Source organism: Arvicola amphibius, chromosome 2 (assembly GCF_903992535.2).
Source record: "Arvicola amphibius chromosome 2, mArvAmp1.2, whole genome shotgun sequence".
Taxonomy (NCBI): Eukaryota; Metazoa; Chordata; class Mammalia; order Rodentia; family Cricetidae; genus Arvicola; species Arvicola amphibius.
The window spans coordinates 65419574-65433168 of NC_052048.2; the positions used below are offsets into that span (position 1 = coordinate 65419574).

The following is a 13595-nucleotide window of genomic DNA, read 5'->3' on the forward strand; positions in this document are numbered from 1 at the left end:
GGAAGAAGCTACACCTCCCAAGAAAATTCTTCAATTTATTCTGGGTAGAATATTTTGGCTCATCCTAGAGAAAACATCTTCTTAAGAGCTTGTATCAATAAGAATATTTGCATTGCATTTAATTTTAGGTTAAAATACAAAAATATTCAGTGCCCAAAGTAATAAGTCACATTATCTGTTCCTATGAACAACTTTTAAGCCAACACAGATGCTACAACCATCAAATTCAAGAAGTATAGTCACAGTGTCCTGAATTAAGTTGGGCACCTCTTTATAGACCAGTTGGCTGTCTGAACTGTTTTTGCAATGACCATGTCTAATTTTCAGTTCATCTGGGCTGCTTGTCCTTCACAGTTCTTCATTGAATTTGTGTATTATCCAAGAATCTGAATGATGGTTAGCTTTTGAAGTTCACCATGTAGTCAGAAGGTGTTTCTGATATTTTATACAATGCTTCTATGTAATTAATTTGCTAGCACAAATGATCTATTAGAGGAGTTGGGTCTAAGCAGCTGCTCAGCGAACTGTCTACCCCAGCAAAGAATCAATGAATGTTGCTTCTATCAGCAGTCAGCAGTCAGCAGACCCTTGCCACAGGCGAGGCTCTGGGCTTGACATTTCATGGGAGTCATCTGCTTCTCATGTTAGTAACTTGTCTTGTCGCTGTGACAAAATACCTGGGAAAAAGCAACTTAAGGAAGAAAGGGTATACAGCTTAGTATGGGGAAAGGGATAGAGGCAGGAGCCTGAGGCAGCTGGCCACACTGCACCCACAGTCAAGAAGGGACGAATGCTGGTGCTCGACTTGCTTCTTCCTTTTAATTCAGCCCTGGGTCTAAGTCCATGGGATGGTGCCTCCCATATTCAGACTGGGTCTTCCTTTCTCAGTTAAACCTTTCTGGAGATACCCTCACACCTAGAGACGTGTTTCCATGGTGTTCCTGAATCTTGTCAAACTGACAATTAGGATTAACCATCACACTTACTTCTTCCGACATATCTAGGTGAAATATACTATAGGACTTGAAGTCTTAAAGGAATTGACCATTGATGGCGGAACTAAAAGTGATAAGGCTGGGAGCTATTCTGTCATTGAACTGGAGCCAACATGTTCATCTTAATTATCACACTGTCTCAAAGCAAAGTTTTCATCTAGCATCAACTTTGGGATTATTGTGTACTGTAGAAAAGACAATTATTAGTCCTAAAAGAAGAGAATAAAGTTAAGTGCTTAAGTAAATACATTAAAATTTAAATCTCTGGAAATACTGCATAATAAATTATAGAGGATATTGTCATACAGAAAATAGCCCTTAATGTGGAAACTGTGTTATGCACTTGAATTAGGTTTGTATTGCAGTCAATGTGTGCATGAATGGCAAATAAATTTTTTAAAACTTCATATTGGGAAATAAACATGCAATATATCTCTTGAGTAAATAATCTCAGTTTCTCATAACCCAGAGTCATGCTTTTTGGGACTATCTATTCATTAATCAGAAATTTGACAAAACCTAGAATCATCCAAAAAGAATCACAATTGAATAATTGTCTTTTTCAGGTTGGCCTGTCTGTAAGGGACTGTCTTCATTGTCTTAATTGATATGGAAGGGCCCAGCCCACTGTGGGAAGCTCCATTTCCTGGGCAGATGCTCCTGAGCTATATAAGAAAGCTGGCAAAGAGGGAGGCAAAGTGTGGGTCACCAATCAGTGTTCCTCTATGCTTTCTGCTTCAGGCTTCTGCCTTGAGTTCCCTCAATGAGGGACTGTGACCTGGAAGTGTAAGTCAAGCAAGCCCTATACTTCCCTAAGTTTCTTCTGGTCAGAGTGTTTATTACAGTGACAGAAGTAAACTCTAACAGTGACCACGGAAACAGAAACAGTGACAGCACCCCTACCCACACAACCAACAGTCCCTCCTCTGAGCTCCCAAAACTAGGAAAGATGGCAATCCCTGTGCATTGCGTTGAGTCTCGAAGGAAATTTCTAGTCATCAATAAAAACAAGCCATCAAGATGTTCACAAGGAAGCCGCTAAGTATCACTGCTTATGAGTGAAAACCCCACAGTTGTGTGGAAAGAGAAGCCTGCTTTGAGTCCAGTTTTAACTTTGCTGTAAGATAAAAGAACTTAAGGGTGTCTTGTAAGCAAGCTATCAGGAAGTGACCAGACTTCGAGAATATCATGAGAACTTAGGGCAGACCTTGGTAGGTGGAGATTTCTAAAGTGTTTTGCTTTGTATTCCTTTTTAATGAGGAATTTAAACTCTGAGGTATTTCCCTCCCTGCCTGGAGGAAACCTGGCTGGATTATGTTCACGGGTCTGGTATGGTTGGTAGAGTCATACTCTTTGTCCCACTGAGACCTCTGTTCATGCTATAGCTTCATGGGAAGACTTAAGTTATAGTGTCTTCTTGTAGGCTGAGCATCCACCCTCCCCTGCTTGATGTATTAGATCTCATTGTTGGAGCCTGGAGGGTCATTGTCTCAATCTTAAACATTGCTTCCTTGCAAGCCACATTTCCATGTTCCATGTAACAGACACACCAGAGGGGCTATGTGACAGGATTTGGAACTCTCAGATCTAAGTGGCATGACAGATACCATGTTTTATCTTAGCATTTAGCAAATTTAAAGGCCACACAATTGCGTTGCTATCCAATGAATTTGGTCCATAAGTCCTATCTGACATTTAATAGCTTGCAATGTGAGATATGCATCATTGCATCTGATAGTCATGGCACTTGTTTACAGGAAACTGTTTTATTTTCTTCCACTTCAGAAAAGAGGAGATGCTGGGATTCCTGCCTGTGGTCCCATGGCTAGTGGCAATTCATAATTAAAAACTCAGGTGTTCTGTCTCTAACATCAGTGTTATTTTGTGGTTTGAATAACAATCCTAAAATTGGAGAATTATAGGGGGTTTTCCAAAAGACCCTCCTTTATCCAGGTGCTCTCAGTCCACAAAATAGATGCTTATATAAATTTCACATCACCATTCAACTGGGAAGAGCGAGGTAAAGAATAAACCATTTCAGTGTTGGCTCCAGGGCAAGAGGCATCAGGGAAAATTACTGAGACATCTTGAAAAAGCCTGCCTGGGACCCGCCCTCCCCCTAGAAGACAAGCCGGCCTGCTCGTATGGGCTCTGCAACCTCTAGACACCGAAGAGCCGTCCATGCTTGCATCTGGATGGAGACGCCTCATTTCTCACACTGCAAACCCCCGAAAAGATCTGAATTGATGCTTCCCTAGAGACAGTTGATGGGATAAAGATTCACTGGCAGTGACATTGTTTGGAGGAGGAAGATAGGGTACAGGGAGCAGGGCTGTGGTATATAGGAAAGAGGAGTGGCCTATAACGTATTTGCTATGGTACCAGCGACCACCTGAGCAATGGCCTCTGAACTGCATGAAGAAATCGCAGTGTGAAACACACGCCTCAGAGAGGTTGTGTCAGAGGAGAGCGGGGAGGGGTTACTGGTGAGAGGGACTGGAGTAGAGATGTTCCCAACTTCCAGTACGCTGTGCCTGGCACAGTGGCATCGAGGAAACACACATGCTGGCACGGAAGCATCTTAGGTAAAAGGGCCAAGAGTGGTGGTGGGGCACCCGAAGAAGTTGTGGGACACTGTTGTCCAGGAACATGTGATGGGAACTAGGTCTTAACATTTTTAATACAACTTTCACAGTATTAGAGGGGCCCTCCCCTCCCCAGATAGCAATGGCTGTATCTCACAAAAGGCAGGCAGACACAAGTGAAATCTTCATTGATAAACAAACACAGAAGAAGGAAGAAGTCAGGGCAAGCAGATCACTACTCACGCTTTCTCGTAAGTCCTGTGGGGATGCTCTGGCCACTCGATCATACACACGACTCTGCTAGGCATGGTCTCCGTGGTGGAGTAGTAGCCCTGGGGAAAGGCCAGCAGGAGAGCCAGGACCCAGATGACAAAGATGACCACTTTGGTAGCGGTGGCCGACAGCCGGGGCTGGAGGGGATGAATGATGGCCATGTATCTGCAGTAGAGAAGAAAGGACAACATTCTGTCATGATGTGTTTTTCCTTCCCATAAAAATCCCCAGAAATCCATTGGTTCCCAATTATTTGTGGTTGTCTATATGTAGAGGCCGGAAGGCAATCCCCAGTGTCCTTCCTCGGAAGCCCTCCATGCTGTCTTTTGAGGTGGTCTCTCACTGGACCCAGAGATTCAATTAAGTTAACCCATCCAACCATCCAGCTCCAGAGATCTTCCTGACCCTGCCGTCTCAAATGCTTGGGTTATAAGAGTGCAGCACCCTGTCTATTACTCTAGGCCCAAGGAGATCAGAGGCAAGAGGATTGGTGGGGTTTGCTGGCTTCCACCCTGGCCAGGATATGAGCTCTGGGTTCAGAGAGAGACCCTACCTCAGTGAAACAGATGACAGTGATAGAGGACACCCATGGAATGTGTGCGTTTGTGTGCACACACGCATGTGCACACACAACCCTGTAAAACATCTCAGATCCGCATACTTGCATAGGAAGTGCTCACTGGCTGAGCTATCTCTCCTGCAGCCCCTCCCAACAATTACAAGTATTTTCTGAACTATTTTTTTTAATAATCTATCCTTAAACTCTGAATTATGATGTATAATACCAAAAGTCCATAAGGAAAGTCAGATAGATTTTTTAAAAAATTGGTGACCCATCTCAAAACATTCTAAGTGGTGTTTTCATTATTGCCATGTTTGGACTGCGTATCTGATGGCCAAATGCACGTGAGAGACTTAACAATGAGAAAAATGGCATGTTGTAAGCACGTTCAGCATTAAGAATTTTATCCCTGAGGCTAGAAAGACGGCTCAGTGGTTGAGAGTGTGCTTCCTGAGCTTCCAGATGACCTGAGTTTGGTTTCCAGGCCTCACACTGGCTGCTCAGATCTCACTGTTGCTGCAGCTCCAGGGGAATCTGATACCCTCTTCTGATCTCTTCGGGCAGTAGCATTCGTGTGCACCTATGCTCACCTTATACACATGCATACACTTAATTAAATAAAAATATTTAAAAAAAGAATTTTGTCCCCCTTTCCCTCCTGGTGCCAGAGACTGAACCCAGGACCTCACTCTTGCCAGACAAGCGCTCTGTCATTGATCTACATCCCCAACTCTCTCTTTTGTTCTGTTAGGTTAAGGGACGATGCTGATAGGAATGAGCTAGGTGCTGCAGAAGAGGGCTCAGTCTGCCAAATTCTGCTAGGATGGCGCCGTGAGGTGACATGGCCTTGTGACCCTGCAGCTTGCACACACACACACACACACACACACGCACACACACATGCACACACACACGCACACACACAGACACACACACACACGCACGCACACACGCACACACACGCTTGATGGATGATGAAAGAGCCCGATACATTTTCAGGAGGTGTCCTCCTTAACAGATTGTGACTGCAGCAGTCTTAAGAGCCCTTACGTGGCATTATAAAAGCTTAGTAATGAGCCGAGGGCTCAGGAAGAGCCCAGCTGGTAAAATGGCATCAGCTACCACCTGGGTGGCTGAAGTGCAATCACGAGGAAAGCCTAGACCTAGTGTAAAACATGAACTTCAGAGGGATTGCACCTGAGGGGAAGGGTCACCTAAGACCACTGAAAAACATAGATATTCAAATATGATTCATAATAGGAGCAAAATTACAGTTATGAAGTAGCAATGAAATAATTTTTATGGTTGGGGGCGGTCACCACAACATGAGGAATTGTATTAAATGGTCATAGCATTAGGAAGGTTAGGAAATACTGGCGTACTGGGTCAACCGTTCTTGGTTCCCCTTGAACCTGTGGTCTAGATTAAAAGATGTCATCATGGTGAGAATGTTCCCATGTTTGAAGCTGTGCACAGTCTCTGAGATGCCACAGAGATCTGAGGGACAGTAGATATGACAATCTGCATTTAGTATCACACAACGACCCTGCCTGTCCCTTAGAATAGGATCTTCCGTGTGTATTAAAAATGTTATGGATCTACTTCTTTAAAATAAATGCTTTCCCCTAAGAGTGGGAATGGCGTTTTACACAGCCTTCAGGGTCTAAACGTTACCCAACAGTCAGGAATTTCTTGTTTCTGTGGGATGGAAGCCCGATGCAGACTTCAGCAACATGCAAACATCTGCTCAGCTGTCAGCTGGCTCCACACAGCCCCGTGTAATTGTTTTACTGCATTGTTTGGTCTCAGAGGAACTCCAGGCAAGGAGAGCAATTTCAGTCAGTATGAGCTTGAACAGTTCTCTCCAGGCACCTGGTAGGCAGAGGGCAGCCCTCGCTCCGAAGGCTATGAGCATCTGAGCATCTCTCGCCAGAGGAGCAGGCACATTCATAAAAAGTTACAAATCGTAACAGCAGATAAATGACCTCAGGTGGAAATTGGTCAAATACCTCATCCCCCAGGGGTGTTGCAGAGGCAGTCAAACCTCTGAATGGCAGGTGACCGAGGCTCACTGGATTTGGGCTAAGCCAGCAGGGCATCCTGCTCTGATGAGAGACAGTGCTTGGCGCCTTCTCCCTTTTCTGGGTTGGGCTTACATATGACTTTCTGGGGTTTGATGTGGACAGATGTTTAAGAGTCTGACTTCATCAGTGTTCAGCGCTGGGGGCTGGGTTTTCCTTTTCTGGGCTGTAAGAACAAGGACATTAGCGATACCTTGTGTGAGGAAGCTGGGAGTTGGGAAGATGCTCAGGCTGGCCTTTCTATAAACAGTAAGATGTTATGCAAGGGCTGAGGACACTGGTAAACCAGTTGCCACGTAACTATGAGGACTTGGGAGTACAATCCTAAGAAGCCATATTAAGTGCGGGGTATTGTGGCACACACCTGTCATACCAACGCTCTGAAGTGTGGTCAGCAGAGTCTTTGTGACTGCAGCACCCAATGAGAGACTCCACCTCAGAAAATAAGGAGGAAAGATCCCTAGTAAGGACATTATGGTTGACCTCTGGCCTCTGCGTGCATGTGCATAAACACACATGTACCCCTACCCAATAACTCAAATCTAAAACTTTACAAAGAAGGAAGTCATGAATCCCCAGGAAGTCCTGCATCTTCCATCAAGATACTCCCCCCCCGCCCCCAGCTCCGAAGCTGTTCTGGAAGCCGTGAAGATGTCACATCTCTGCCAGCCCTGTGCAGACTTTCTCCTCACTGGCAGCTGTGCACTCCCAGGCTTTGAACTAGAGAGAGACCGCAGGGGAGTGTGTGGTCATTGTAGCACCCTTTTAAAATATGATCTCACATGCAAGGTTTTAATCTGCTTCCAACTCAGGATGAATGTTCAAGTTTAAATAGACGAATCCCAATGCCCATGCCGAAATTGGTGACACCTCTTAAACCCGAATGAGACTACGCTTTGAAGGGCAACAGAAAACCATATTTTACCATAACTGCACCAATTGCTATTTGGAAGACCATGTTAGCTAACACTGTGCCGTTCTTTCGGACTAGGAGCCGTTTTGGTGACAAAAGAGTGAAGCACATGTAGAAACCCAAGTTAGCATCAAACGTTGGCTTTACAAAATAGATTTTTTTCATTCATCTAAAAATGTTTATAAATTTCTCTTGCTTTCTCCTATTTTATTCCTTCTCTCTGTCTCTGTCTCTCTCCATCTCTGTCTCTCCCCTTTCTTCTCTCTGGTGGTTTGTGTTGTGTAACACACTCCTTTCTCCTTTTCTCAGCCGCTAGTCTCAGTTAGGTAACCCTACACAGAGGGCAGATATTTCCCTCTCTGTTTTCCCTCCCTAGCTTGTGTCCCATTAACACACAGTGCATTTATCTGGATCTACCCTTAAATACTCTTCCTTATTTGATTGTAAGATACCACTGTGCAAGTGCTTCAAGCTCTAGGAAAATACACTTAATAAACATTTATTGACTGTTAAATGCTCACGGGACTCCAAGGCAGCCAACTGAATGTCTTCCTGGTTTGCTCATTAATCACCAGACTGCCAGAGGCAGGGGTCCAGAGGCTGCATGGTGTATGGATTATGTTCTCCACTTCAGGTTGCCTCTGCCTCACAGAAGCCTGTCTGCCAGCTTTTACTGAAACTGTATGTGACCTCCTAGCTAAAACTGGAGGTGTAGTTCCCTTTTGTCCTAGCACTTTAAGAGAAGAAACCCCACAGAAACGTCTTTTTAATCTGCGGAAGTATGGCACTGCCCATTTTTGTCATGGACAGATGGAAGAGCTCTTTTCTCTCCCAGCATCTCTGTCCTCTTGACTTTCTCTTAGTCTGGTCCCAGATCACTGGGCAAACGTGATCTTCATCTGCAGCCTTTCCCCCCACCCAGTATTGTAGAAGGAGCAGCAGCCTGCGTTCCAGCCGGGCTCCCGGTCACCTGGCTAGCTTATGCCCCGAAATAACAACACACAAATTATATTCTTTTAAACACTGTCTGGCCCATTAATTTCTGCTTCTTATTGGCTTATTCTCACATCTTGCTTTAACCAATATTTAGTAATCTGTGTAGCACCATGAGGGGTGGCTTACCAGGAGAGATCTTAACCTGTATCTGTCTTGGAGAGGAGATGCATGGTGTCTGCCTGAGGCCTCTGCCTGACTCTGCTTTTTTTCCTCCCACATTACTGTTCTGTCTACTCCGCCTACCTAATTTTCTGTCCCATCAAAGGGCCAAAGCAGTTTCTTTATTAACCAATGAAAGTAATACATAGACAGAAGCACAGATGCCCCTCCTCTATCACAGTATCAGCCCCTCACTCTTTCCCAGCATGCTATCAACTTCCTTTAAGGAACCCCATAAGCCCAGAGAGAGCGATGGCTCAGAATATGCTTGTAGATTAAGGGCTAGCAAACTTCCATAAAGGTCAAAGGGCAAATGCAGGCTTCAGGGTCCATCAGTTTCTCTCATAATTACTCAACACTGTCCTTGTGGCATTGAAACAAGCATAGACAGGAAGGAAACTATTGGATATGACTGTGTGCCAATAAAGCTTTATTTGCAGAAACAGATTGTGGGCTGGGTTGGGTGTTGGAGCTTAGAGAAAGTGATGAGTAAGAGGAATTAGAACAACAGGTAAACGTGGCTTCATCTTTAGAAACATTTTCCACCTTCGACTGTGCATGCCCAGAGTGAAGTCAGTATATGTTCATTCTGTCATAAGGAGGTAAGATGAGTGCCATCTGCCAGACACCACTCAGAATCTGGTTTCCCATTAAGCACAGACGTCTCACTTGAGGACACTTTTGATCTCAGACTCTTCCTGTCTGGCTCCTGCCTCTGTTCACAGCCTGGACCCATCATCCTTGCTCTCATGGAAGGATTCAGTGACCATCCTCAATCTGCAGAGGTTACTGATCTCATGCTGGCCAATCCTCGCTTATTTTTCTATTTGCCTATCCATCTCCCCTCTTTGCCTTCCACAAAAGGTCTCCCTGGATGCTTGGGATCTAGTAAACATTCAGTGAAAAAGGAACTGAATAAATAAGTATGCGAATTTCTTGGCATATAGAAGGGACCCCATAAACAGTTGCTGAATAAAATCATATCCAATACAGGCATATATGTTGTAGCTATATTATTCCCTGTCTGAGCAGGTGCATTAGGGTTACATGAGAGTAACCATCGCTCAAAGTATTTCCTATTTCATGGAAACCCAAGACCATCTTGTAGGAGTGACCTCACTGGTGCCTTGTCCTTAGACATTCCTATCTGTTTACTTTCTTGTTTTTTTTTTTTTTTTTTTTTTTTGGTTTTTCGAGACAGGGTTTCTCTGCAGCTTTGGAGCCTGTCCTGGAGCTAGCTCTTGTAGACCAGGCTGGTCTCGAACCCACAGAGCCTATCTGTTTACTTTCAACCCTTCAGTAATTTTTCAGTGTTTGTTCACTGACTAACACGTGCACGGACAGTATGCTGGGAGCCACGTAGGTTTGCCTTCTCTAAGGACAAGTTTCCTCAGAAAGGGTGTTGCATGTTTCTTCCTTCCTCCTTCCTTCCATTGCAAAGGACACAGCCCTTTTCACTAGAGGTCACCAATAGTTCATCAGTTGAGAGTTTGATCCAGGGTATCACTTTTATTACTGAACCCCAGAGATCTAAATTAGAAAGTTTGCATAACCAGAAATTCAATTCTTTAGATAAATGCAAACCCCCGTGGCTGTGACCAAGGAGGCCTTTGGATGCCTCGAGAGGCTGCACAGGCCTAGAGTCCCTTCAAGAGAGCTTCTCCAGTCCCCTTTCTGTAAGGCACATGTTTCTAATTGCTGTGCTCCATCAATGACTTACTTCAACACCTGTCAGCAGATAGGAGGGGCACCACCAATAGAACAAAAGAAAAGGGGATGAGGCACTGGGACTGAAAAGAGATGGTTAGAGACTCCATAGGCAAGGAAAGTATTTAGATTTCTTTAAGATTGTACACTCTTCAACGGAGCGCCCTCCCACATTCCTGTTAACCATGCTTCGGCCCCTGTTCCTATCGCTTGACAGTCCTCATCGCCAGGCGACCGTGCACACCTCTCTCTTAATCTTCTGGGAGCCTTAGCTAATCAATAAAACCTGCCTGGTCACCAGTTCACTTTTCCCTTGCTTGTCTTTCCGGCAGCGACAAGCCAGCAGCTCCTCTTGGAGCACAGGGACGAATCTGAAAAGGGGCAGAGTGCCAAGGGCTGGATGCCTGCGCTCCGGGGGTCCTTCCCTTAAGAACTCCTCCAAGAACTGTTTTGGAATGTAAGCTCCAAAGCTGGCATAGATAGAATGTTCTAGTTGGGAAAGTGTAAAAGGTGACCCCTCAGGTCACAGAGGCCCCTGAGACTAAAATCAGATGTGATTGATTAGGAAAATACAGTGAAGTCGAAAACCAAACCAAATGTAATCTGAGCCTCTGCTGGCAGTGGTGGGCCAGGCCCCAATGGTGGCGGTAACAGCTTTGGCAATGCACACTAGAAATCCTGTATTTCTGTGTGCATGAAACCCATTGTCTAGTATAACCTATGTCACAATGAAGCTCATTATCCTGCATAATAACTTAAAAATTAATAAAAATAGGACAAGTTGGGAGCTGGGGAGATGGTTTGACTAAGTGCTTGTTGTGCAAATGTGAGCATCTGATCTTGGATCCCCCGCACTGATGTGAAAAGCTGGATACTGTGGTGATACGTCTTGCGCATCTGCCGGGGCATTGGAGATAGGCAGATTCCTAGAGCTCATTGCCTAGCCAGCCTAGCTAGCCAAACCAGGAGATATCATCTCAGAGAGACTCTGTCTCAAAAAATAAAGTGCAGAATGATTGAAGAAGACACTCAACATTGATGTCTGGCCTCCATGTATATACCCTCTGCACACAGCATAAGCGTGTACACACATATACACCATATATACACATACATTCAAGAGAAAAAAGCTCATACTTTATATGTGTATGAAACATCAAAATGATACATTATTGTGTGCATTATAAATTAGTTGAAAATAGGATAAGAATAAATGCCATGCCTCAGGGTTGTCTTGAAGCTGAGAGTGAGTATCTTAGGAAGCGTGGAAAGGCTGGCCATGGCTTTGTTTTTGGCCCTGAGAAATGGAAATATGAGACTATCTTCATTGCTGTGGGAATGCATGAGTAAATTGTCCAGTCACTGTGGAAACCACTAAGGATGTTTGTCAAAAAATTTGGAAGCTGAACTACCCTGTAACCCAGCTAAACCACTTCTTGGTACATCCCTGAAAGATTCGAGGTTGGAGGTGTCCAACCTTTTGACATTGTTACACAATGTTACCTATGAGTGTACTTGGCGGCATTCATAGCTATGCTGGGAAGCATGTGGTCCACACAGCTGCAAGGTAGACAAGCTTACATAAGTGAGCACACCAGAGACCTGCATACACATGTCTATTGCTGAACTGTTCACAACAGCCAAGTTCTGGAATCAGCATGCATCGGCCAATAGATGAGTGGAGAAATAAAACATGCTATATATACCAAATGGAGTTTTCTCCATTAGTAAAGAAGAAATGAAATTATGTCATTTAATGGAAAATAGAAACTATCAGAGATTAAGTTAGATGCTAAAAGACAAAGATAACATGTGTTCTTTCATTTGTGGATCCTAAAAGTTTTATGTGTGCTTCTGTGGTGTGTGTGTGCACATGTGTGTATGCATATACGTGTGTGTGTGCAAGTGCAGTTGCATTTGTTGCCTGTGTGTGCATGCATATACAGAGTCCTAAGCTCCACTTTTGGTACCATCCTTATTTTTCCCCACCTTAGTTTTTGAGACAGTCTCTCTGAATTGAGCTCAGCATTTTGCGTAGACAGTCTGGCTTGTGAGCCCTGGGGATCTGTGTGTTTCCACCACCTCCACCCCAGCACTGGGGTTACGAATGTGTGCGCCCATGCCTGGCTTTTGTATGTGGTTGTTGGGGATCTGAACTCAGGTTCTCATGTTCATACAGCAAGCACTTTAGCTACTGGGCCATTTTCTGAGCCCCTAATACTCTCATAGGCACACAAAACCACACACACACACACACACACACACACACACACACACACGACAGGAAATCAGAAGGGACACTAAAGAAGGGAGGAGACTAGGGGACAGGAGAGGAAAAGGGTGGATAAGATCAAAGTGTATGATGCACTTGAGAGAGTTTTTATGAAGCCAACACCAATAAACACCAAGAAAACACAGCGAAAAAAAGAGCATCGGAGGGGAGACAGAAATCGCCCCTTGTCAGTCAACCTGCTCGCCCATTGCATCTCTGATGACTGCTTTTTTTTCCCTTGGGGATTCATACTTGAGTCACGGATCTGCCGCTGGGGATACTGGTATGTTCCACACAGAAACTGCTGCCTGGATCACATCCTTCAAGCTCACAGGGACACACTCTTCTTCTTGGTGGCACTTCCATTTTGGGACTTGGAACTGAAGATGAGGAGGAGGACTGGGCCGGGTCCAAGAGGTTCTATCTACAGAAGCTTGATTTGAGAATCAGTGGGGTTCCTTTAGCTCCACAGGCAGAAAAAGCAAAGGCAGAACACTGACTTCTATTTCTTTGGTATTTTAATTACTATTTGGGGAAGAAGACATCTTGATTTAGCGGAAACCTGGTAGTGGAGCAAAGATCATGTCCAGGGCACTCCTCACCTGTTGGTGCTGTGCTTTGGGGGCTCCTACCACTGTCAGAGCACTGAACTACCTCTCTGATTGGTTAGGGAAGATCACATTCCATGCCTGCAACCTTGAATGGTCCTAAGTCCCCGGGCCACAGCGTAGCAGGGACAGTGAGAATCCTGGGAAATTATCAATATGGTGATATGATGTGGAGAGGATATTAATTTGGCACCCTCACAGAGTTTTGTGTTTTATTATTTTGTGTAAATCTACGATTGATTGATTGACTCATAGTACTTTCTTGTCAAAACAAAGTGGTGTTTTTTTTTCCAATAATGTTATAGGTAAACGAAAGCTCATGTTTAATGAAAAACAAACGCTGGATCTCTACTTGTTGACAAGGTCTCCAATGAATGTGCAAGAGACACCAAACAGTGAGAGTTTTTGCTTCAGAGAAGCCAAATATTGCTACGGGAGGTGTAC

General features: G+C 44.5%; 1 protein-coding gene across 1 annotated transcript in view; it reads right to left on the reverse strand.

The window, feature by feature from the left end:
• Window positions 1-13595, reverse strand: part of Tacr1 (tachykinin receptor 1) — a 185287-nt gene that overhangs the window by 73178 nt on the left and 98514 nt on the right. Inside the window, exon 2 of the mRNA XM_038320569.1 lies at window positions 3824-4018. Within this exon, the coding sequence (XP_038176497.1) occupies window positions 3824-4018 (195 nt within the window). The remainder of the gene's footprint in view (window positions 1-3823; window positions 4019-13595) is intronic.